A 26,183-nucleotide genomic window follows, 5' to 3' on the forward strand; every position below is an offset into this window, starting at 1 on the left:
TCTGTGCTGGCCTCCCATGCATTTTTAACGTAAAATGGGAAAAATCTGTCGATCTTCTGTGTGATATTGTGGATTCTCTTTTGCCAATGAATGCTGTTGCTCTGTTTCCAGATTGCTGACTTGAAGGCAGCTAGACAGCTTGCTTCTGAAATCACCTCCAAAGGAGCAAGTCTGTATGACTTACTTGGCAAAGAAGTTGAGCTAAGGGTAAGTAAACCCTGGAGAGTGTGTAAGAACTTTCCTTCACTGGGTGCTGCAAAGGAAAAAAGGTGAAAGAAGTATGTAGCTGTTTTTAACAGCTGCATCTAAAATGAATATCCTATTATCTGTAGGATTGGGTCAGAAAGTTTGCATTTTCTTCCTGCTCATATTAACATCTGGGTTGCGATCAAACTGAGAGAACAGTTTGGCACTTTCTCTTCAGAAGAAAACTGGAATAGTCTCTGAAGAACTATTTGGGAATATTGACTTCATGTGTATGTTTTAGCAGCGGTGATGAATGTGTTCTGAAAGATAAATGATTAATGCCTTTAGTTATCCAAGTGCAAGGCTCGTTATTTCTGTTACAGTAATTGAAAGCCCCACAAGCCTGCAGGGTACATATTCTTTAGCTTGTGATTTTACAACTAAGCTATTGCATGAAGTCATACAAGTGTCATCAAACACTTTGCCAATAAGTCTTTCAATATTTTCTCTAACGCTTCTGTCTGTAATGCTGTAGACTATTTGTTTGCTGATAACAGGCATTTAAGGAAGGGAAGCCTAGAATATTCTAGTATTGTTTTTGGAAATCTTCAGATTTGTACTATCTGAGCTGTGGGAAGTGCATCCTGTAAGAGCAGTAGGCTGTGTGCCTTGACAACTAAAGCTTCCAGGTCCTTGTTTGATGGAGTGCAAGTGTTTCAAAGGATGGATGATGTACAGGGAAGGTTACCTGCGGAGTGTTGTCTTTTCTGTTAGATGCATTAGCATGGTGTACAGCTGTGTGAAAGATGTTAGTATCTTAGAAGGGAGAGAGAAGTGATAACCAGTTTAATTCAATGTACACAAGCCTTACAAAACAGTTAGTCAGTCACTCCTCATCTTCTACTTTTTGCTTAATTTGCTGGCTTTGAAATAATTTTCACGTGAATACTGCCTAATGTGCTAATGTTTGATTTAGAGCATTAAAGTGTTTTTTTTCTGTGTACAGCATCTCTTAGAGCTCAGCTGAAAAGTCAAGTGTAGGTCAGTGTAAGTCAACATTTTTAAAAAGTTCTTAAGCATTGCTTTGAAATTGGTCATTGTTTAATCACTTTAAATCAAGGCTTTTTGGAGTCCAACTGACTTTAGAACTGGGCCTTAAAATAGGGACTTACACAAGTGCAGAGTGCTGAAAGCGTGAAATGAAAAATCAAGAGATGGGTAAGTGCTTCATCGCAGCCACTTCTCATTGCACCCATTAAGAGACCTTCAAATGTAGTCTGTTTAAAGGTGCAATTTGTAAAAGGATGGAATTTATTATATTCTGTAGAGAGTGTATGTTTCATGTGGTGTAATGACCAAGTGCACAAGCTGGGTCTAACTAATCTTGCAGAGGTAACCAGTTTGGATTTTGCAAAAAAGGTTTGACAGACAGAATTTATCTTTAAGAAATCCTGTCCTAGAAAAGATGACCTTTGCTTCTGTCTCATTAGCTACACGTTTGTATCTTTGAAGCACAACATGACACTGCCAGTGCAGTGAGTACCTCGAGAGCAACAAAGAAACTTTCTTGCTCTGCTCCTTTTCCTTTGATACTGGTTCCAGCCTTCTGAGTGATAAAACTGGAGGAAAAAAAATAAATTGGCTTGTGTTTTAAATGCCAAGTTTGGTATGTAATTGCGTGACGAGTTTGAGATTTAAGCATTTAGCAAAGCAAATAGTTTTCAGGTTAAAAGCTATGAGGTTGCAATAAGCAGTTTTCTGGTGGAGTTTGTCAAGTTTGTCTGTTTTAATTATAAGCAGAGTTATTTTTTTGCTTCATGGCTTTGTTTTCTTCTACAAGGACTACTAGCATGGTGATGGTGATTACTTAGCTTGTTTGTTTATTTTAAATGGGGACTCTGAGCACTTGCAACATCTTTGAAAGAGAAAGGGACAAAAGGCAGTTGTAGCCATGGCCTCTTTGGAACTGATCCATGCCTGGAATATGTCTAGGGCTGTGTATGGGAACACAGTGGATATGGTCTTCCCTGCAGACTGTGTCTTCATGTCCTGTTCTGTTGAACAAATATTGTAAAATGGGTATGGGAAAAGCACTTTCACAGTGGTTGGTTTTTAATTGGGACTTCTTTTTTTATGGAAAATCTATTTAATTATATAAAAAGCCTATAAGTTGGTAGAAAGGAATGAAGAACTTGCTTTCAATTAGTAATAGAAAGTTTATGACTAGACACCTGTTGCTGCCTTTTTTTTATTTTTTATTTTTTTACAAAACTGCAGTTTAGATACTGTAAAAATTATTTCCAGCCCATGCACCATAAAATGTAATCTAAAAATTAGCTGAACTAAATTTGTTGTTCTGAGTAGTTTACAGGTCACTTATACCAGGAAATGACCAAAGTGCTGGGCAGCTTTATGGGTTTTGGCATTGTCATGCCTCTTGTTTGGAGAGATGGTGGAGGCCAGCACAGCACCTTTGGGAGAGCTCAGAAAACATAAGGTGAAGTGAGACTGAACAGAAGAGAATTCCCCTGGCTCTTGTCGTTTCCATCTTTTCAGGAGTCACAAAGCAAAATCTTTACCCTTAAACTGATACTGGGGTCACTTCAGTTTACCTCTTCGTAAAGTAGATATAATAACTTTCTCTTCCTCTGTGAAGCTTAACTAATAATATGGGGAGTGTTGTCTTGGGCTTTTCTGATGGAATCTGCAATACAATTGTGAATAATTACGGCCAGGATTCGATTCAAGAGTGATAACCTTCCTTCTGGCAGGTACCGAGATCTTTGTGACAGAACCTGAGACCCTCGCCCTGTACTTTAGGAAGCAGGTGGAAAAGGGGAATCCAGAAATAACGTATAGGTGGGGGATATATCTTACCCTGAAGCTGGAATTCAGCTGAATGTGCAGCCGGGTCACTGGCTCACTGCTCCATTGTGCTGTTTGGTGGTGCTGTGGGGTGTGCACATCAATGCAGTCCATCCCAGGGAAAGCCAGCAGTGTCTGCCTCAGCCACCTGTCCTGCTGGGATGCAGGATACTGCCCAGCTTCACTGCGTGTGATGCAGCTGTGTCACGAGACCTTTTAAAGCTGCTGGGGCACCACAGATTTTGCACTTTAATTCCTGAGACGTCATGACTTTGGTCCTGTTTCCACCATGAGCCTCTGTAAATAAACATCCTTGCTTCCTTTTTAGTTGGTGGTAACCTAGATGTTTCAGCAGTGGAGCCCAGGGTGTGATTTGTCACCCCTAAATTTCACGTGTATGTTGGAGCAGCAGAACTGCACCGCATGCATGCATGTTTCAGATGAGTATAAAGGGAACTCGGTATGGATGGCACAAACGAGACACCTGCAGCTCGGTGAGGTGGCTTTCCCCTTTCACCTGCTGGTGCACCCCTTGGTCAAAGATCTTGGCTGGGTGCACCAGGTGATCCTACAATCACAGATCTGAACACCTGAGCGTGTGTGGTGTAAGACATTTGATGTGCTGCCCAGCAATGCTGAGCTTGAGAGCTTTCCTGTGCCTCAAACTCTTGGCAGGAGCAGCTCCAGCCTCGCTGCAGGCTATCCCAGCTGGGGGAGCAGAATCCTCAGGGCTGTGGGGTTTTACTACACAAAGTTTAAGGCAGGGAGGGAGGATGTCTCTGGGGGGAAAAGAGGGATGTATGGTTACCTGTAGATGATTTCATCGTCCGAATTTTTCCTCCCAAATATTTTAAAATAATTGGGCTACATGAGCTCACTTGAGTATGAAATGAACTCATCAAGTGAGAGGCAGAGAGCCAAATGCTGCTGTTTTCTACCATTGCCATGATGTCTGATAGTGCCTATGGAAGTCAGTGGAGGTGCAGTTATTTCCAAACAGCCAGTGTTGAGGGCAGTAAGGAATCTCCTGTCATCATTTCACACCATCTCCCTGGATTCTTCACAGACTCGGTGAGGGGTGAGATCCTGTGCCTGCCCTTCCTACCCCCTTCCAGGTGGGCAGGAGAAGTGCTGAGAATTCTGCCTTTGTGGGGAGAGCTAGAGCTCTGTCTGTACATATCAAATTAGCTGCCATTAATCTAAGGTTACTTTTAGTATTTTTTTAATGTGTTGATTATTGATTTCCATTGCTTATTTTCTTTTGACATTGCTTGGCTAAGTAACGCACACGATAAATTGCGCTGGAGGAGAGACTGCACTACTGAAGGGCAGTAGGAGAGCAGTATGGTTTATTTGTTAATTACGTTTTATGTCCTGAAACCTGTTGCATATATTAAAATGCATCGACAGTTGTGATATTGTTTTAATGAATTTGAGAACACGGTGGTTTTACTTTTCCCGAGCTCCCTCCTCCTTCCCTTCCAATTCATCCATCTCCAAATGCCTAATTGGAGGATCTTGCTGCCTAGGCTTAGTTAAGCTGAGGATCTTGTTTCTATCCTAAGCAAAGACTGCTTCATTTTCCTGTAACTGTAAAAGAAATGCCAGCATTTGTCATCAATGGGTTGAATAGATCTGTTTTCATTGTCGAAGCGCCTTTTTGGGGAAAGATCACTGGGAAAAGTGAAGTAAAACTCGCTTTTATTTCCTGTAGAAACGTTGACTATAATGTGTCACAACCTCCAATTTCTTTATTGGAGCTCTTTTTGCACATAATTTGTATAGAAGCTATGTAGAAAATCCTTATGCATAAGATAAACCTTATTGATCCAAGTAATGGGCCACTTTTGTAAATTACTTTCTGAATGAAAACAAATTTCAGCTAGAGAAAGGAAGGGTTTATTAAGGGAAAGTTTATATCAGATGTGTCGTGGGTACGTATTGATGTAAATGCATCTGTATTAATTTGAAAGAGTATTTGTGTTCATGGAAATGTGGTGCTGTGCCTTTGTCATGCCTTTATAAATCCATGATTTCCTCATTGAATTTCTGATTTGTAAACTGCTTTTAGAATTAATCTATAATGTTCAAACAACAAAAGACCCCCCAACCAATAAACATCACTCAAACCTTTAATTAAAGAATACTGGAGGAAGCAAAACCTACAGGCACTCATTTGCTTAATTCAGCCTAGGGTGCTGTTGGTAGGTTTTTTGGTCAGAATCTTAACTAAAAGCTATGCTTATCTCATCAGATGAAAATCACAAATGTCCTTTTTGGTTTAAATAAGAAATCGGATTTTATATTTGAGCAGAACGGGAAGGCATTTCCTGATAAACAGCCCTACAGCAGCAGAAAGCCAAAATGTGAGGAGCAGCCGCTGGGTTCCAGCCCTGTAAACAGGTCAGGAGATTTCCTTTCCTGCTCTCCCACCTCGTGCATTGTGCTGCAGGGTGCGAGGTGTGGATGGGGAGAGGTGCAGGTGCTGCCTTTGCCCTGTTCCAGCTGGGACACCGGTACTGCCAGGGAGGGAACTTGGCACAGTTCAGCACTAAGAGGGAGAGATGGAAAGCTGTGCTTCACCAGGGATCTTTGGAGTGCAGTGCTGGAGTCCACTGAAGCTGCCAGGATGTTTCAAGAACAGCTGTTGGTGAGCACAGCGTAGGTTGGTGTCCTGTGGCAGTGTGCTGGGGAAGGGACAGACTTCTTGTTTTAAAATGGAGTTAGCCCTTATATTTGCAGATAGTTTGCAGTTTCCAGTCTTACTGGTCCAAGTATAGAAATCTGAAAGTTGGAGTTCGTAGAGCCTGTTTTTAAATATGCTGGTTCCTAGCGCTCAGTAATTGTTTCTTCATGCGTGGAATCGTTGTAATCTTGATATATGGTAGGGCTGTAGTGGGGCTGATGAATGAGTTCTGGTGCAAAACAGTGAGTTCCCCAGCTGAAAAGCAAATTCTGTGCACGGAGATGCATGTATTTATCTTCATTGTCTCCTTTACTGCCAGTGGGACTTCTGCATTGCATGACTATGTGGCCTTAATTTTCAGAGTATTTATATCCAGCTTTGGAAGAGTAACTAGACACTGAGTTCTCATTTCCTAGCACTCCCTCCCCACCCAGATGAGGGAATGTGGGGGCTGGTTTGAATTAGGGGTGGGGATGGAGGGATTTGATTTATATTTCTCCCTCTCTCCATCCCTCTTTCTCTCTCTCTCTCTCTGCATACACTACTTTCTATGCTTAGGAGGACCAAAAGAAGTAGAAGTAGAAACTCACCCATGCTGTGATCAAGCTTGGCAAGCCCCAAATCAAGAGAAGCACCAGAGTAATTAATGTTGGTGCTCAGGCAAAATGCAGCAGCATGTCACTGTGCATTCAGTTCAGTTTTCATGTGGGTCGGCTGACTCTGGACCCACACAGCTAACTGCTACGGGCTTGTAAATGGCCCAGAGACCTTAGAAAAGCCAATGGTCTTCTGTGTCATGTAACAGCTGGTTACTGACAGGGGAAGATGGCAAGATGAGCCTTTACTGGGAGGGAGGGCTGATGAGGTGACCCAAAAAATTCTTTAGCATAAAGCAGTGATGACTTTCAAGGTCAATTGTGATCAACTGAGGAAGGATGCTCCTGAGTTGTCATACGTTGAACATCCAAAAGGAAAAATTCATGGCTATTTATAACATTTGGACGAAGCTGACTGTCTCAGAGAGTCTGCCACTTTGCATCTGCCAGAGATCCCGTGGACATGTTAGCAGGAGCCTGTCAAGTAGCTGCCTTGCTTAGGCTTGCTGACTTATTAGACACGGTAAGATAATGAAGCAAAAAAAAATCCAAAATAAAACTGCCTCTGTGCTGGTGGCAGGCGTAAAGATTTCTGACCTTCTCAAGGTTGTTTTCATTTTATTTACCTCTTAATTAACTCCAAGCCATGTACAACTGAAGGAAGGTGAAAATAATCTCTCTTGATGTACTTTGCTTGTGCTGAGGATGGGCAGCGCCCTGGGTCAGTGTTCTCACACTCCTCTTGGCTCTTACTCAGTCTGCGACCTTGAACAAACCATTTAGTCCCTGTGGATTCTCTTGTGTAAATAAAGTAATTTCTGTAATTTTGTAGATCAAAGCTTTTAACAGCCAGAGAGTGTTTCCAAGTCTGCAGAGGATATATTTTGAAGTACAGGGTGTTGGTACAAGTGTTATTGTTCTGTATGCACACGGTATAAGCTTATTCTGAAATTGATGGAAGCCATCAAGAATCTCTTTGCTGACTTCAGTTTGTGACATGCTTGAATTAAACTCTCAGAAGAGCCAAAGGCATTTAGATCCAGCTGCGGAACTGAAATGGCATTAGTTACAACATAAAGAGATGCCACTGAAGACATTTAACTGGATCTCTTCATTCCCTGCTTCTTGATTAAAGCTTCCTTCTCCCCGGCCTCCCCCTGCTCGCTCTGTTGCAGTTTGCTGCCTGCCCCTTTCCGTGGAGGGAGAGGTGGGTTGGCTTGGAGTGACAGCTGCATTCTTGAAAGGTAACTACAAGAAATTATTTTACCTGTAACGTTGGAAACGTTTTCCATCTGCCAAATGTTGGTTCTGGGTACTAGATACTGCCTGGGGAGGCTGATAAATGAATTTCTCTCTTCCCCGTGCCTTGGCTGCAAAGTTGCCACGCACATCATAGGGGTAAAAGTGATTTCTAGTGGGAAATAGTAATTCTGAAGTTCCCAGAACTCCGGAGAATTGCCTAGTTTGCTTCAAATTCTTTGAATTGTGCTGCTTCAAACCAAAACCCAACTTACCAGTTTTGAAGAAGAGGGATTATTGCAAGGTGGGAAGCCGGAATTAAACCTTGAGATTGTGAAAAGTTGAATCAATGCTGTCCTGTACTTTGGATTGCTTTAACCATAGCCATGGTTATATGCTCACCTGACAAATGATTTTCTAGTGACTTTGTGTTATTATTTGGCTTGGAGACAGCATCACCTATAAATTGGTAGGGGGCACATTTCCCATTGCAGTTTGGGGCCAGTTTCAGCGCAGTGATGATTTTGTCAACTAGCTGGAAGACTTGCACGCTTGTAGCTCAGTTCTAGACTGTTTTGAAAAGCCATTCTAGCTTAGCTGGGAAGCAAATCACATCCAAACCATCTTCTGCATGTCACAGCACTTGTCAAAAACTGCACGGCTCTGCAAGAAGGTTCACTTAATAATTGGGCTACATCGGCAACGCTGCGTTCTGAATATCTGGTGAGGCTTCGGTTGCTCATTATTCCTAACCTTCCTTCATTAGACACAGAGTATAGCCATGTCAAAATTTTAATTACATAAGAGGAAAATGTGCTGACTTAAATTGCCTTTGTTTCTGCCAAAGAGCCGCCCCGTGTTTCTGTCACTGGAGCTCACCGGCCACTCCGCTGCTTGCTGGTTAAGCTTTGTTGGGGATGGAAACCCAAAGCTGTGCGGCAATGTTTGTGGAATCAAGGGCTCGATGAGAGTTAAAAAGTTTAAACTGTCTCCCGGGTGGTATTGCTGCATACCCAGTGCCTGTTTCTACTTTTACTGCAGCTTTGTGTGGGGTCATAGCGTGTTTTTGAGGTCTGAAAGATGCTGCCGAACAAAACACTCGTTTTGTTGATGCTTCTTTTTTGTTCTGAGGAAATCATAACCCTTCCTGAAGCTTTCCTTTTATTTTTATCGAGTAGGGAAAGGAAATACTTTAAAAAACATTTGTTACAGAAGGCTGTGGATAAAAGGAGATATTGAAGTAACTTTTGGCCTGACCAGGTGCCTTGCCTTTTTGACGACCCTGTTGGTTTTTTCCTTTAAAAAACAAAAAGCATGCTCCCAACTGGCCATGCTGCCCAAGGCCAATTTCATCTGTTTGTAATAGGAAATCCACTCACAAACACAGCTTCTGCTGTGCTGGCAGGCATACATTTTGTGTCTTCTTGCCAGACCATGGAAGAGACATCACGAGCTGCTGCCTGGATCAAGACCCCTGGTCCAAGCAGCACCCTGCAGCCCTGTGGGCTAATGCAAGCCTTACCAATGCAATGTGCTGTGAAACCTGGCGAGTGTTAAATTAAAGGTGAGGGTTTTAAGGATGCAGGAAGACAGCAGTAAGCACGTGCTGGGGTTTGTGAGCAGAAGGTAATTCAGTGGAAACAGCTCCTGAGCTAGAAGACCCGTGGACCACCTGGAGGTCGGTGTGGGGAGGGGAGAGCAGTGTAACTACGTGCCTGTCAGAGAGCTTTACAGTTCTCCTTCTTGCCTCACAGTTCAGCAGTCTGGACGCTAATGTTTGCAATGTTTCCTTCTGTCATAAAGCATATGTTCAGATTACGTCTTATCTGGCTAGGCAGGCTGCCTGATTCTTTTTGCTCTGCAGAAAGTTATGCTTTCCAGCTGGTTCTTTAGCTCAGATCCCCTTCTCATGCCATGCTTTTTAAACACTGCGATAGCTACTGGGGCTTCGGACGGTAGCTCTGGTTGAGGGCTCTGCATTGCTGAGTAGGCAGATGTCTCTGTGGATTTACTTTGTGGACCACTGAGATGAGCGTACAAGACAGCAGCTTCCTGGGAGCAGCAAAAATCTCGATTAACTTGAGCTTTAATCTCTTGAGGAAGAAATTAGGCTGAAAGAAGTATCAAGTTCCTTCAGAAGGTCTTGATTATTTTTAATTTCCATCCTGTACCTTCCTGTTCACGTGTAACCGTGAACAGGAAGGAATGGATTAACCTAATAATCCATTCCATTTTGGCCAAATGTGATCATGGTGTATGTTAATTAGTTTCCTGAATTCAGTATATACATATAATATAAAACAGTTATCATGAGTGACCTGTGTGCTAGTCGTGCACCCCTTCCTGCAGTTCAGAAGATGTGTGCATCCATTCATTGCATACATCAGGCATGCAGGAAGCTGGCTTAGCTGGTTTTGATTCAGCACGATGGAAAACAATGGCTAGTTGGAAATTCTTCACTGGGAATGTTTGTGGACTGTTTTTTGCATTAGTGGCTTTTCATTTTTAACCAAATATACAACTCCTAGAGGGAAAAATTCTTAGTAAAGGAAGGGCTTTTGCGGGAGTGGCAGCAACTTCCTGGCCCCACGTTGTGTGGTAGTAGGTGCATTTGGCTGTTCTGGTGTTACTTTGTGGCCAGGCAACCTGTGAATTTAGGATGACTTTGTTCCTTGTTGTCACTGCAGCACCCAGGGAAACAAATCAACGGGAGCATAGTGGGAATGAGCTGCCTTGCTCAGTGGTATCACTCTTGCGTGTCGGTGTATTTGCTCAGCAGAACCACGCGAAGTAGCACAGGTACACTCAAAATTCACCACCTTAGTTCTGTTTGCAGGAACTTCCTGTACAGACAAGCGCCAGCATCACCGCCGTACTCAGAGTCTGCTGACTTTAATAGAAGCTCTTCAGGTTGTGGTAGAAAGCTGAGAAATTGTCCAGCTATTTCCCACTCTAGGTCTGAAATGCAAGCCAAATGAGCCAAGCTACAGCTGAGTCCACATAAGTGCTTCTAAATTTCACAATGGGCTCACAACATTGCCCTTCAGGTAAGGGTTCTAAATCAGATTGTAACACCTCTTGCATAATGGAAAGCTAAAATGTACCGTGGAAGTGCTGCTGCTGGTTTCTGCTGAGGCCACGATCCCACGTACTTTCAGAAGGTGCTGGGAGCTGTATGTCAACCCTCTGCCAGTAATTGCTCTGTGGAGCCCATACGACACTTGACAACAAACCAGTTCCTTCTGTGTTTGCTACTGAATCCTGTGCTTTGGGAGAGTTTGGTATTTCTTTCTTGACAATTTTAGTTGGCTGCATGGAATATTTCTTATAATTGATGTGTAAGTGGGCTGAAGTCCAAACTTACAGGAGCTTTGATCTGGCTTTTATTTTTATATATATACACAGCCATACTGTGGTTTATTGTTTGTTCATTTTATTTTTTAATTTGCAGTACAGGTGCCTAAATCTAGCCATATAAGCCCATTTCGGATGGCTGAGGGTGACCAAGACATCTGAAAGTGGCTGGCAAATATAATACAGGACTTAGGGCATACCTGGAAGATGAGTGACGTTTTTGTTCAGGCACTGGAGTCTCCTGCATGTTAGCATTTATTTCAAAGCTCCTGCATATACCTAAAGGGGTACTTTGCTTTGAATAAAAGAGAAGTATTCCCTAATGATCCTAGAGATCCATGTTTTTCCACATCCAGGAAATTCGTCTGTAGAGCTCTGTGGAAGGCAGGTCCTGTGCTGCTTGTCTGCATTTTATATTTCAAACAGCCTTTGTATGTTAGCTGGGTATTTGGCAGTGAAGCTGAAAGAGGGTTTGACAAAATTACCATCCCTGTATTTGTATCCTACAGGGTGCTTCTTTGGTGAGTGCTGCAGAACTCCTGGTGCAATGAACGGGTTGCTTCCTTGTCCTTTGGCAGAAAGAAGCTGTACTGTGACACCAAACTGAGTGTTGTGATGATAATGACAGTCCCGTGTTAGGCAGACGTCTCCAATAGGAGCCAAAAAGTGGCTGCTGGGGTAGATGACCAGAACCACAGCTTGTCACAGCTTCTGGAAGGCCAGCTGCTGGTGTGGTTTCTGTTGACAGGACCTCAGACTGGGAGGATCTCCTGCGGCCTTCTCCTTTGCTGGTTTTTGACCCAGGGGACCATCACTCAGCACCAACGTGTGAGGCTAGTGATTTCTTTAGACAGATGGAGTTTTGAAGGCTTTAAGCTCAGTGTTATTTCCTGAAACGACAGCAGTGCAGTTTTGCTCTAAGGAAATTTATCTTCACTTTTGATGCCAAAACTGGTGCAACTTGGGTGGATCTGGCTTCCCTGTTAGCCCTCTGCATCCTGCAGGGAACATTCTGTCAGGCTGTGCTCTGTTCTGCTTGACTGGGCAGTCAGCTGGCCTTTGATTAGAGATCTTCCTAACTTTGTAATGAAATTCTCATTTCCAAAGAAAACAAATCTTTTTTGAGTCTAAACCAGCCAAGTAATTTGATAGTACTTCCAGTTGGCTTTGTCCAAAGTGAGATGCAAAACTTGAAGAACGTCTCAGCCTTTCCGTGCAGCACCGAATACTGGTTGAACCAGAGTGGGTAAAAAATGCCAGCAAATGGTGTCTCTTGTGTACTTGTGTGTTTTCTTTAATAATTGTCAGCTTTAGTTCATCAAAAATAATTTTACACTTGGCTTCCCCGATTTTTAATTAGTATTTATCATGTAAAAGTATAGCCAGGGAGCTCTTTGAACACTCTGAACAGGAAGCACTGGTAAGTGGTAAACAATCAGCTTGTTCATGAAGACCTCTCTCTTTTTGTATATGTTTGTCTTCTTAAGTTGTAATTACTAGGCATAGTCCTAAATTGTTCAGCTTCTTCCCTCCCCTTGCCTTGATATTTTTTTTCTATATTTTTCACCTCTCCTGAGAACTCTGGTTTTAATGGTTAATTTAAAGGAAGCCTCTTGTGTATTATAATGTGCGTTCTGATTAGTACACCTAATTGCAAAGAGTACATTACTTTAAAAGAAAATGAAGAAAGACACATTTTGCAGCTTGGTTTCATTTGCCCACCTTTTTTGAGCACATGGAATTGTGAGTACAGCCAGCAGCAATGTAATACCTGGTATTTGGGCAAATTCAGAATATTGGTTTGCCTTCAGGTGTACAGCCTATTTGTAGCCACAGATTTAAGCACAAACAGGCAGCTTTTGTGCCAAGTCAGGTTTTAAAAATCTCAGTTGTCATCTTGCTGCGTATTTTATACAGGGTAAGAAATGCTGTTGATGACAAGTTGGGCTGGCAGGAAAACATGGTTTATTTGCTCGTGTGGGGAGTCAGAGATTGTCAGAGCGCTTGTGTGAACTTAAATTCATTTTCTTTCATTTGCTAATGGCTTAATAATGTTTAAATTAGTCAACTCTGGTATTTTAAAGTAAATACTTTTCATAACAACTCTGTAGCCTTTGTGAGGTATTTTATTTTTCTCTGTGCACGTTAATGTGAGCTATCTTCTTTTTATGGCCAGTTGCAGGGTCCGTCCTCAAAAGAGGTACTGAAAGTAAAAGCTTTCCCTTCAAGAGTTTTCATGGGGTGCCAGGAAATGTCCCGCTGATGGATATCCATGGGAGCCTTTACAAACATCCATTAACGAATTCATTGACCATTTTCATTTTCTCAGAATGTATTGTTTTTTCCATTATGATTTAGTGCCCACTTACATTTACTGCTCTGAAGTGTCACAGGTTCATGGCACTGTTTGTAGCAGTGAAGTGAAAAGTGGGTATGCAAACGTAGACCCTTAGGGAGGAGCTGTGTGCCCATGGAAGCTGCGATGGTCCACCTGGGTTCACCTCTTGGTCTGCTGGAGTGCGAGGAAGATGTTCATGGCACTGACTGCCTTCGTTTTGGCTAAGCTATGGTTCAGCAATCAGGTCTGAAAATACAAATTGCTGCCTTAACTCTGCTCTTTGTTGGCCTGCCAAATTTTTCCAAGCAGGCGTGACTTCAGCACTAAACCTCATTCTGGATATTGATGTGGATTTCTCCATGAAGACTGTACGTAAAACTTCCACAGGTGGTAGAGGGAAGGTAGAAGGAGAGACGTCAAACTTGTAGAGATGATTCCAGCATGAAATGATGGCTCCTCAGAAGTATATCTGAAACCCATCAGTTACCCTGATCTGACACAGGTCAGAGTGACTTGTGCGTTATCTGTGGGTGCTTCACCAGGCTACCGAAAGGAAATTGGTAAGGGAGTTGCATATAATTAAAACCTAAGATCCTTGCTGTTCCTTTTATCTCGTTTGAAAATGGAAAGGGAAATCATTTCCTTCCTCCTGCTGAGTGGTAAACTATTTTGTTTGAAATACAGTCTCTTTGTAGCAGAGATCTCACTGTTGCCATCAGGAGAGCTGAGTGCACTTGGCAGAGCGGTGTTTCCAGCAGCTGATCTGGCTTCCTTTTCAGCTTCTGTGCATCTCAGCTCAGGTGGAGTCTTCACAAATGAACAGGCATTTTGTTGAGCTTGTAGATGCAGCATGGTCTCATAATAGCTACTGAGCTACTTATTCCTCTCCGGCCTTCCTCCAAAAGTGTCTACCTGTGGAGTTATTCAGGAATATGCACTGTGTAGACTCCTTGCATCCTGTATTCAACCAGACTGACTTTCTGCTGCTTGGAGCTTGTATTTCTGTGTGGGCAGGGGAACGTTCACAAGCACCTTAGGCAGCGTAAGCTGTCACTGCCACTAACAGATGCAGCTCTTGTCATTCCCCAATCAGATATTTCCCCTACTTCTCTTGTGCCACCCCCCAAAAATAACAAAAGCCCTCCACGCATCATGTGGCAGGCTGGTGCAGGGAGCTGATGCAGCAGAGGAATAAGCTCTGCACAAAAAGCAACTTGTCTAGGTGAGCGCCCCGATTGGATTCACGGTGCAACTCCCCGAGTTTGAGTTGGTGAGGCAGCGGGATGGAGTTGGGCTGCCTCCACCAGTACGTGCTTACGCAAGCTGGAGTGTCTGGCCTGGTAACGTAACGGAGTAATTGTATCTGCTTCCAGCATCTGTCCTGTAGCAGGCTGGGTACAGCCTGTTGCAGCGTATAAAGTGGTTTCAGATTCTTAGTCAGATGTTCTCTAGAGAGATGCTATTTCTGTCTTTATCCACCTGCTGCCAAATGGTTTGCCGACATAAGATGATTTTAAGGACCTTTGGCTGGAACAATCTCCCTCTTCTCCCAATCAAGCAATCGATCCAGTGTTTTTGTGTAATGACCTGGTCAGTTTTGTAGGGTGTCGTACAAATGAGGGCATGCTGAATGCTCCTAAACCCATCTGCTGTATGCAGAAGAGGTTTGGGGGGGGATATAAACAAGGAATGCTGTCTTGATGAGGAGCCTGAATCACTTGGTTACCTGAATCAGAGAAGTACATCTGTATCAGCTTGTTTCATATGGGTCTACACCCACATGGGAAGCACCTACAGGCTGTCCCGGCTGCCTGGCTTAGTTAGATGGGTTCACACTGCTTGTGTCTCTGAATTTTTGACACTGGGCTCATCTGCCTGCACTGCTGTTTATGTGAGCTGCATTGTAATGATGAAATCTTCCATGTAATGTTGCACACTTTGCTTAATGTGTAATAACCTGTGCAGTTTCCAAAAAATCTACATTCAAGAATAGTTGCAGTTCTAATGATAACACTTCGTTTTGAAAAGTTACCTTAATCGCTCCATGTTGATCCCAGCCTCACTTAACTGACTTTTTCATAACCTCCCATTCTTTTAATTGTTTGAGCCTCGGTGCATAAATACCAAATCCTATGCCATTTATTATGCAGATGATTATGTTGTTGTTGCTTGACCGTCCTCTGTTCTGCAAATACTAATTTTGTAGTGTACTGTTTAAATATATTTATGTACTTTTATTTCATAGGAAGCAAGAACAGAATCTATTGCCAGACCTTTGGAGATAAATGAGGCTGAGAAGATGGTGAAAATTGCCATTGACTGTGTTCTGGTAAGCAAATTGATATTTAATTGCAAAATCATCATTCCTCTCCTGTAAGAAGAACATAGTTGTTCTTATCAACAGCCTAGGTTTAAGCCATAGCATGCACATCACCTTTAACTGACTGGGCCAAGTAATGCTCTGCCTGGTTAGTTAACAGGCAATGTGAAACTTTTGGCTAATGTTGTTTTGGTCTTTGTGTTCACACAGTTAATGTTACCTATGTTCATCAAGGCAGAGATCGGTCTGTGATGACTCCGTGCAGCGTGGCAATGAATATAGTGATGATCTTTATGATTTCTGTGGAAAATCTGTTGTGTTCAAAGTGAGCAACCCTGCTAACTGTAACTGGTAGCTTTTCTTGGCAGAGTAGAAGAGGTGTCTGCACAGTGATTGAGCTGGCAGTCAGAAATCACAGCCTGCAGCAGAACGGATAAACTACGTTAGCAGCAGCACCTAGGAGAACATGTTAAGAACAGCTCTGCTGCCAGACTGTTGTGCTGTATGGCTGTGTTGGTTTAATGTGTGAAATATTCTCCCAGCTGCACTGACTTTGGTAACAAACCTATGGTGTTGCTGTCAATACAGCTGTGTCAAAGAACAGTTTCCCTTGGCCTCTGTCTTGGGAGAAAACAACCAAAAACCCCTCTGTGGTTTAGTCATAATCCCTGCTTCTGGTAGGGGCTCAGCAGTAGCCCCAGAATCTCTACAGGAATGATTGACTGCATCAGCACAGAAATCTGCATGCCACCTCCACTGTTTAAGCTGCATCAATTTTACAGTCCGGGCTGCAAGGGGTATACCTGGTAACTCAAAATGTGTTGCTGCCTCTGGGGTTTTGAAGGTGGGCTCTGGAAAAAAGATACCTGAACTGAGAAAGGGGTGAGAAGAACTTGCACTGTGCTAATTAGCAGCATGCCAGTGCTTCATTACAGTTCTAGTTTTCAGAAGTTCCTTGTCCTGGTCTCGGGAACATTGTCCTTGCTCCAGTGCTTGGGTTCCTGTATCTCTGAATCATTAGCTGCCCCAATAGGCAAGTATGGTGGTTAATTAAATCCTAGTGAATACTCTAAGTTATTTAACTGCAAACTGTATCCAGTCCAATTGCATAATTACAAGGAGTGGAGTTCCAGGTTTTAAACAGCCAGAGCATAATCAATAGATACTCCTGGCGATCTTTCTTTGTTTCTGCTCCTACTTGCCGTCCATATGAACTCTAAATGTTGTTAATGTGCATTGATATTCTAGGCAGTAGTGCTAATAAACTAACAGGAAAATATTAGAGCAATTGAGAAATACCAATAACATATACCTCACCTGGTTTAGTTCTGGACCAGTTAATGAAACGACCTATTATAGCTGTACAGCACGTAACAATTACTGCTAGAATAACAGCAACTGTGAAGTCCTTCTTCCCTTTCACTCGAGAGATTCAAGAGTTTCTAGAGCATGAGCACCCTGAATGCACTCAGTTGTTCTAACTAGCTTTCCCCTCCTTATTCCTATAATGTGTTGCAAATTTTGGGATACCTCCAAGATTTTGAAAAGATGGATGCAGCAAGACTCAGAAGAGGATGAAGGTATTGGGATAGATTAACGTCTTTTCAAAAGTAACATTTATCAGGAAGAAAAAGAATGTTGATAAAAGCCTAGATATTCCCTAAAGTAGTGCCAAGAAATAAATACATTTCTCATCTGTGTTTATTCAGATGCTTACCTGTTGAAAGATGGCTTTCTGTGTCCTGTCAGATCTTTGGAGGGGGCTTCTTTCCTTCCCATTGTTTAGTACCATTTTGATGAAAAAAAAAGTAAGAAAGCTAAATCTCAGGACAACTTTTTTTTTTTTCTCTCTTTAAGAATGTATGGGGCAAAATACATATTTTAAATTTCTAAATGTATAGCTAGTTCATTATCCTGGTCACAAAAAAAATGAAAATATCGTTGCCTTGTGCTAGCTCATTTTAGTAGCTCACTTGTGCTAGCTCATTGTTATAAAGTTTTATGAAAAAACATTATATGAGATAATACAGGAATAGGTTTAGCATCTGAAAGACAATTCTAATTACTCCAGTGCGTGCTGTGGTTTATCATCCTTCTCCTTTAGGAACAAGTCCAAAAGACTAAAGACATGTTGAGTAATGTGGCTTTGGATGAAGCCAATTTGGAAGCCAAGATTGAAAAAAGAAAATTGGAGCTGGAAAGAAGCCAGAAGAGGCTACAGACCCTACAGAGTGTTCGGTAAAGATTATGAACCGATTACCTACTGCATAAATGAGTGCTAGCATAAATGATGGTATCGTGTGTTCTTAATGCTTAGAGCAGCGAGGAGTGAAGTCCATTAATTAGACTGAGATGATGGCCTGTGGGAGAAGGATTTTCATCTCTAGAGATGCCCAATCTGGATTGTGGTTGTTTATTTTTTTGGTTATTTTGTATTTGAAACCAGATTATCAGGGCTGTTAAAAGCCCCCGGAACATTATTTGGTGGGCTGCCTAGTTGCTGCTTGAGCTGTACAAAATGGTCAGGTAGCATGTCTTTTTTCCTTTGTTATTAAACATAAATGGAGGCATGTACTTCCACTGAAAATGACACATGGTACAAGTATTCCCTTTGTTCCAGAGGCTTCCAGCATTCCCAGCCACAAAAGTAATTAGGTGTCCCTTGTTGGGATAGGTTCCTCTGGGCAGTGACAAAGCTTGCCATAACATCAAAATGTTCATATCCGTGGTTTAGCTTGGTTAAATTAACCATGCCCCCTTGGTTAAATTGCAGATTTATGCAATCTATAAGATCATTCTCTATTTTTGAACCTCATATGAAGAAAAAAAGAATATAAATATGAGAAAAATGAGTGGTGGGAAGAATAACATTGGATTCCTATACATGTTGTGATCTGGAACACTTCAGTTGGTAGAAGTGAAGGACTGAACACGAGTGGTGTTCTGTGGGGCACAGCAATAGACACTATAGTAAAGGGCCTCATCACTTATATTGGGACTAGTTATGCTTCTAACAACACAGTACAGTTTTGTTGCAGATAAGCCTCCAGTAAAGTAGGTGGCTTACCATCCATGCAACAAGATTTATTTATTTATTTTTATTTTTTGGAGTTAAGGAACAGCAAGCTGATTAATTTAGATTTGTCTGCTAAAGAAGCCAAAATGCTGCCTTCTCTGTGTTTGGAAAGGAATGGTACTGGATATGCAATAATGTTACCTTTGCTATGCATAATTTTCATGGGACAGCTTAGTATTTCTTTGCCTTGTGCTTTTGGTCTCTGAAATATTGTGGAACCTTGGAAGAGAAGGTCCTTATAGATTAATACAGTAGACGTGGAAAAGCAGCTGCAAAAACAAGAATGCTGTTTCAGATTTCTGCATGTACAGGTCTGTGTTTCTCTGAGTAGTTTGTTCTTGTTGTCTGCAGTCCTGCTTTTATGGATGAGTACGAGAAGATAGAGGAGCAACTGCAGAAACAATACAGTAGTTACCTAGAAAAATTCCATAATCTAACCTACTTGGAGCAGCTCCTGGATGATCATCATCGGACAGAGCAAGAGATGTTTGAGGTAAAACAGTTTAGAAATGCTCATCAAGACTCTCTATTCTGTAGTTCTTGGCCTTACAAGAGAAAATGTTGTCGCACCCCTTTGCCAAAGCAGCCTGTTGCTTGTAGAACCAGCCCCGGATGACTGGCAGTTTACTAATGTGCTGTACAGTATGATGGCTCTTGGACAAATGTGATAATAGAGCTTTCTATTTTCAGTTAGTGAAGTTAAACCATGTAACGATACCCCTTTCCAGACTAACTTCTTGATTCTTTCTTTCTCAATTGATGCTTTTTATTGTGTGGAGTACCTGCAGTATTTCTAATCTTCCACTTGCTACATACAGTGTATGTGCTAACAGCTATTAGACAGTTATTTTTGTTGCCTGCCAACAACTTATTTATAAGGGCTTCTTAGCACAAGGCTCTTCAATTTCCTCATAGTTCTCTTTAATGAAAACATAGCAAAAAGTAGCAGTGAAAAAATCAGATATGCTGGAATCTTCTGCCAAACAAAAGTGAAGAGAAATTCTGTTTTCTGTTGACTTACTGAATTGTATCAGTTCAGGGTGATTCTTGATTATCCAACAGGATACAGAATATGCATCTCTATCTCATCTTACTTCATCTGTTTCTTTCCTTTGGGTGTTTATTGGGCTGCAGCACTTTCAGCCAGCCTTTTATTCAGCTTCCTGTAGCTTTGTGGTTTACTGATATTATTGGCTTTTCATCCCTCTTGCAATCTTTACCCAGTACATTTTCTGTCTGCATTGAAAAGAGATGTTTCAGTGAATGATCTCCCCTTGGACCTTAATCTTGGTGGGTGTGCTATACCTTGTTTGAGTGAAACAGTGCTTCCACTTCCTGGTCTCCTACCTTTCATATGCAGACCGTGTTTTATTTTGTCAATGCAGCTCACTGTTCTTGGCAGAAGTTTGGGAGAGCTGCAAGTAACTTTCCTTGTATCTAGTCTATTAACTGTACATTTTGCTTTTGTCGTATCTGTATGAGCCTGCTGATTTGGGGAAGGAAAAAAAAAACAACAGTTAAGTCATTTACCCCCACATTTAGGTAGAGTAAAATTTTGTGACCCATGCTTAGGCAAAAAATAAGATAAGATAACTTTATTGTCCCTCTTTTTCTATGATGTCTCTCTTGAGCTGGTGAGATTTTATCTTTTTAGAAAGCTTTGCAATTCTGTAGAAGTGATTGTGTCAAGAAACCTCCCCTTTGAGCATTGTCTGCACTCTTTCTGTGCATCTGAGCTGCACAACATGATGTACAGAGGGCTTCATAACCAGGCTCTCAGTCCTTTTTGCTGTCTAGAGAAAATACAGTAATGCCTATCACCTCTGGGACCCAGGAAAAGGATGCTCTATTTTGTTCAGAAGGCTCAAATATTTCGCTGCATTATTTGTCTGAGGAGAAAGTCAATCTGTATTTTAAAAGATAACATGGGCATTTGACAACTTGTTAATTGTTGTGAACCAACTTCCTATTAATCTCCCTTTTTATAAGCTATCTATCTCTGTAGAAACTGTGTCACATATTTCTAACCTGTAGCGAGCTTCATATTTTCATGTGTCTTGTTTAATAATGCTCTAGTTCTTCCCCATCTCTTTGGAAGAAAAAAAAAACCCTCCTCAATTAAATCATACTCTTGAAATGAAGCCTAAAATCTGATTTATTTTTTTCCCTTCTGTTCAAATGTCATTGAGACTTAATACCAGAGGTAGAAATGTTTTGAATTCGACTACCTGGAACTGTTTATAAATTCATGCACAGAAGTTAGTAATGAGTTGGCTTACAGCTCTTGAGAGGATTTTTGTTAAAAGGTAATATGATGAAGGAAAAGCTTTTGCCATTTAGGAATGTTCCTGTGCTTAGAATATGGAGAACACTTTTTATTTTCCCTCTTCTTTCTATGAGATGCCAAGAGAATCCATATAGATTCTTTGGCTTTTAATTTAGTAGACTAAGCAGATAGTGATATTTCAACATTGTGCAGAATTTAAGAGTGTTAATGGCTGTTAAAAAAAAAAAAAAAGTGTTTTTCTCTGCATACTTCTGTTACTTGTTATGTGTGGTACACATTAGCAAGCATCAGAACTGGAAACTTCTTAAACTAACACATGTTTTATGTTAACATTAAAATAGCATAGAGTCTTCTGCACTTGGAATGTGCTCTTGCCATGGTTGAGTGTTCTTAACAATGATCTCAAATGATCAAGTTAATCTGTTAAAACCATCTGTAAAATGCATTGTGTTAGCTTAAACCAGCAGTTTACCTGTCTAGTTCCATAGCTTGAGCTAAACCCTGAAAAGACCCTGAGACAATTTCATTTCACTTCCTATAGGTTAATGTCTGTTAAATGTTTGAGAATACTGCTCCCCCCCCCCCCAAAAAAAAAAAAAAGACAACAAGAAAATGGAGAATAAAGGTACCTTTGACAGTTTTTCTTCAGACTGAGGAAAAGAGCATGGGGATCAAGAACAGAAAACTAGAGTATCTAAAATATGTAGATGTTTAAAGGATGAGGCTCTAAACATCCCTTTCACAGAATCACAGAATTTCTAGGTTGGAAGAGACCTCAAGATCATCGAGTCCAACCTCTGACCTAACACTAACAGTCCCCACTAAACCATATCCCTAAGCTCTACATCTAAACGTCTTTTGAAGACTTCCAGGGATGGTGACTCCACCACCTCCCTGGGCAGCCCGTTCCAGTGCCTCACAACCCTTTCAGTAAAGAAGTTCTTCCTAACATCTAACCTAAAACTCCCCTGGCATAACTTTAGCCCATTCCCCCTCGTCCTGTCACCAGGCACATGGGAGAACAGGCCAACCCCCACCTCACTACAGCCTCCTTTAATGTACTTATACAGAGCAATAAGGTCACCCCTGAGCCTCCTCTTCTCTAGGCTGAACAAGCCCAGCTCCTTCAGCCGCTCCTCATAGGACTTGCTCTCCAGGCCCCTCACCAGCTTCGTCGCCCTTCTTTGGACCCGCTCAAGCACCTCGATGTCCTTCTTGTAGCGAGGGGCCCAAAACTGAACACAGTATTCGAGGTGCGGCCTCACCAGAGCCGAGTACAGGGGGACGATCACCTCCCTAGCCCTGCTGGTCACAGTGTTTGTGGGCAGCAATCCAGCGACTCAAGTAGCGATGACTGCTTTGTTGCAGAAGCTGTTGCTTTAGTAAAAGAAGAGGTGGTGCCTGTCTTTTTACAGCCAGATTCTCAAGAATGCTGAAGTCCAAGCTAGTGTATGAAACCATGAGATGTCACTGCTTGAAATCAGGCTCCAGGACTTGGTAACTGAAAGAGAATGAAGAATCTGAGTCCTGACTAAGCCAAGAGTCTTGCTGGCACACTCCTAGCTCCAAACTGGTGGGAGGGTATTTTTATTTTTAAAAGTGCTGTGTTTAATCTATTCCGTGTTAGTCTCTCGCCAAGCTGGCACACCAGGGCGTTTTTCTGACTTGGTCTGCTTTTCAGGTAGTGTTTCCTCACCTTCGATATGTGTTGGTGAAGCAAAACAGCGGGTGGTTTTCTTACATGCTTGAAAAAAGGAATTTGCTCCAAACTGATGCTGAATGCTGTCTGAGAGTTTATCATCTCTGTATCACTTTTAGAATCAACAGAGGAAAAATAACCGGGATAATTGCATTTAATCCATTTTAATATGCAGTCTCTTGAACTGTCAAAAATACTGAAAATTATGTTGATTTTAACTGTGATTTGTCTTTTGTTCCACCAAACAAATCTTAATTATCTTGTGGTGAAGTGGGAGTCAACTCTTTCATCATTGCTGTGTATTTTGTTAAATAGCTTGCTAGGAAAAGCAACAGCAACGTAATGAGATTAATCCAGCACTCTGTGTGCTGCTCAGTACTGAGGGCTGTTTCCTGGACCACTTTCCTTGACTGGTTGCATGTTTTAAAGAGGAATTTTTGTTCTGTTTGAGAGACTGTGGCTGAATAACGAGACTAATCTCCAGCGTGCTTAGACTCAAAGCCGTTTTGGTAGCCTGCTGACGTAGCATGGCTAATGACATAGGCCAGAGTGCATTCCTAATTAGAAAAGTGATTTAAAGATTGTACCCGAGCACACAGATTTAATTAAGTGACATTGAGCAGTGGAAGCACTCCAGCCTTTCCCAACCGCGGTGCTGGTTGTTTGTGGGGATTTTTTGGGTTTGCCTCGAGCTTCCCGTTCCTTTTGCCACCCGGTATCTGTGATAAGAGGGAGCAGCTTCGGAGGACAATTGGCGGTAGTCTCCTGCCAAGCACCGCACTGAGAAATATCCCTCGGTGTTAAAAGGAACGTGAGGGCTTGCTCTTGAGTCTCAACTTAAAGAATTGGCAGAGCTGAGCAGCTGATGGTGAAATTACCACCTGCAGAGTGCCTGCCTGTTTGATGCGGAAACCCTTTGAAACGTATGAAAAATACAAAGTTTTTTTGTCCGTTATCAACTCTTGTTTGTGGAAATGTCAGAAGTCCTTACATGACTCCTCGTTTGAGTGAGTTTCTCACATTTATTGACAAACTGTCATGCACTATTTATTATTGGATCCAAGGAATTTAAATAAGGGTATTTTGTCTTTGTGGTTTCCTTAGCCATTTTTTCATTTTCAGTCACTTCTTTTATTCTGTTTCCGTTCTCTGGTGCTGCTCGTGGCACTAATCCATCTTCTTGCATGTCTGTGCAGAAGCGGGGATTTATGTGCTGTGTCTTCTGAAGGATTTGTTCTTATTTTTCTATGTAAAAAGAGTCGATGCTCTTCATTAATTTTTATCCTATTTTTAAGACCAAATTGGTTCTGATGTTTAGCCATTAAAGTTATTAGAACTTTGGCTGCTGTAAAATTCAAAGTTTCAGGGGTTTTCAGATTGGGGGCTGGATTTTTGGACTGTAATAGATGCCTGTCCTTTAAAGGACAGCACAGGCTAATACAGTTAGAAAGGCATTTTTGAAACTAGTTTGTGTAATGCCAGAATAACTTGGCAACATCCTTTAGCATTTGCAGGCCTTTTTTTTTTTTTTCTTTTTAGACAGAATATACTTGTTTCTCTTGTGCTTTGCAGGGGGCATGCTTGGAGTATTTTCTTCAGCTACTTCCTACTGATGTGTTTTAAGACTGCTTTTATGATGGTACTGTGAAATCTCAACTAAGAAATGCCGTGGAGTGGTGCGCATATGGAAAAATGTTCTAAGCTACTCTGTCGTTATCTTTGGTTTGAGATTGCTTAAACCATTTTTCTTTTCATCATTCTGATATTACTTTCAATAAGCAGTCCATCGTGATGACAGGTTAAGCAAGGGAAAAAAAAACCAACAAACTACATCATGACTTTCTCTTTGTAACCCACCCTACTCAGATAAAATCCTGTCTTCATTTACCTAATACTTTCCTATCAAAGCTCCATACCCGATCAAGGCACTGAACATGCACATATCAGGGATATCGGAGTCCTGCTGCTCTCCAAGATAATCTTAGGTTCTGCTGCTTTGCTTTTAGTCTTTTGCCTTGCGCTATCCCTTGGAAATATTAAATGTAGACATTCCCATTGCAATGTCTGCTTTCTGAAATAGCCAGACAGAAGGTTAATATGAAAAGGGTTTGGTTACAGTCTTTAATCTTCTAGCTAATGTGCACTTGAATTATGACTGTTTGGTAACATTTTTATAGGTATCAGGAGAGCACTCCTGGTCCAGCATTGCTAAATTATATTGAATATCAGATGTAAAAGTAAGCACAGGCATCTTAATTGTTGATTGCTTCTGTTCTGGCATTTAGTCCAGTGTACAAGTACGACAGCAATGGTGGGCTGAGACACAGAAATCCCATAATGGAGAAAGGTGGAAAAAAACAGAAGAGGAGGAAGGGATCACGTAGGCATGAGGACAATGGAGCATTGGAGGAAAGGACATAGGAAACTGCTGGCCTGAGAAATTACGGTCACACAAAAGGAGAAGGTGGTGGAGACAGCGAAAAGGTAGGAGGGCATGTGAAGAGCAGGTTAGAGAAGATGGAGGTTACAAGGAGCTGCTGCTGAATGCTTGCTTTCCACTGAAGCAAAAATCTGCAGTCCCCTACCAACACCATGGCAACTGGAGCTGGCGTCTCAGAGGTACCTCGAGCTGCCCTGAAGTGGTTGTGTGCTCCTGGTGCTTTATTGATATTGTCTCACCTTAAAAACCTCAGCATAAACTTTTTGGGAAACGAAAACAATTGAGATGTATGTTTCTCAGTGCTCAAAGATCCACATATTTGCTACGATTCTCTGGACATGTGATGTGCCATATGGGCCAAACAAGCTTTCATTTGTCTCCTGGATTTGGGGTCATTTGACTCAAGGCTTTGTGTTCTTTTTATTTGACAGACTCTAGAACTTTTTGTAGACTCAGAGATCAAACAACAGTTGATTAAAACCCTAACAACACCACTTAAAACTTATGGTATCTAGTGCACGATAACCCCTAGTTTGACTTCGGGAGAATAAAACTGTGATGTCTGAGAAGCCCTAACTGTTTTCTGGTGGCTCAGGAGGTGCAAGTACAGAACTGCACCTCTGTATAGACAACATTGTTTTCACTGTGCTCGCTAAATTAAAAAGGGAGCCAAGATGAGATTTAAAATATTTCAGTGAGCTAGGGATACGTGGGAAAGCAGAGAGGTTTTTGAATAGGCCAATACACATTTGGCGATAGAGAAAAAAGCCAAGACTGCTGGGGCTTGGTAAGAGGAGAATGATGCAGGAATGCAGGTCATCTCTGCTCTCACATCAAATTCTGACACAACCTGAAGTGGGATTCATTAAAAGGATTGAGGGGGTGGCAGGACTGAAGATAACTTCCCAGAGTGGCTGCTAAATTGTCGTGCGCTCGTTACCGCTGTCAATTTTTGGAAGGAGCTACTCAGTACAGGTTCATCACTTAGAAGTTTTTTTGGAACAACAGCGATGTTCATACCCTCCCCGCAGCAGCCCACAAACTCCTCAGCAGGAAGAGGTGGAGAGGATCCTTGTGCATCTGGGCTTGGTGCTGTG

The 26,183-nt window shown here is 41.9% G+C and overlaps 1 protein-coding gene across 7 annotated transcripts in view; it reads left to right on the forward strand.

The window, feature by feature from the left end:
* CLUAP1 (clusterin associated protein 1) overlaps positions 1-26,183 on the forward strand; it is a 79,912-nt gene that overhangs the window by 15,425 nt on the left and 38,304 nt on the right. For all 7 annotated transcript variants that reach the window (XR_011803492.1, XM_038186999.2, XM_072023678.1 and 4 more), the window contains 4 exons: positions 112-207; positions 15,510-15,593; positions 17,689-17,822; positions 19,012-19,153. Coding sequence is in view for 6 of the 7 variants with exons in the window: in XM_038186999.2 (XP_038042927.2) it covers positions 112-207; positions 15,510-15,593; positions 17,689-17,822; positions 19,012-19,153 (456 nt within the window). In the remaining variant the exon portion in view is untranslated. The remainder of the gene's footprint in view (positions 1-111; positions 208-15,509; positions 15,594-17,688; positions 17,823-19,011; positions 19,154-26,183) is intronic.

The sequence above is a fragment of the Anas platyrhynchos genome, chromosome 15 (assembly GCF_047663525.1).
Source record: "Anas platyrhynchos isolate ZD024472 breed Pekin duck chromosome 15, IASCAAS_PekinDuck_T2T, whole genome shotgun sequence".
NCBI classification, from domain to species: Eukaryota; Metazoa; Chordata; class Aves; order Anseriformes; family Anatidae; genus Anas; species Anas platyrhynchos.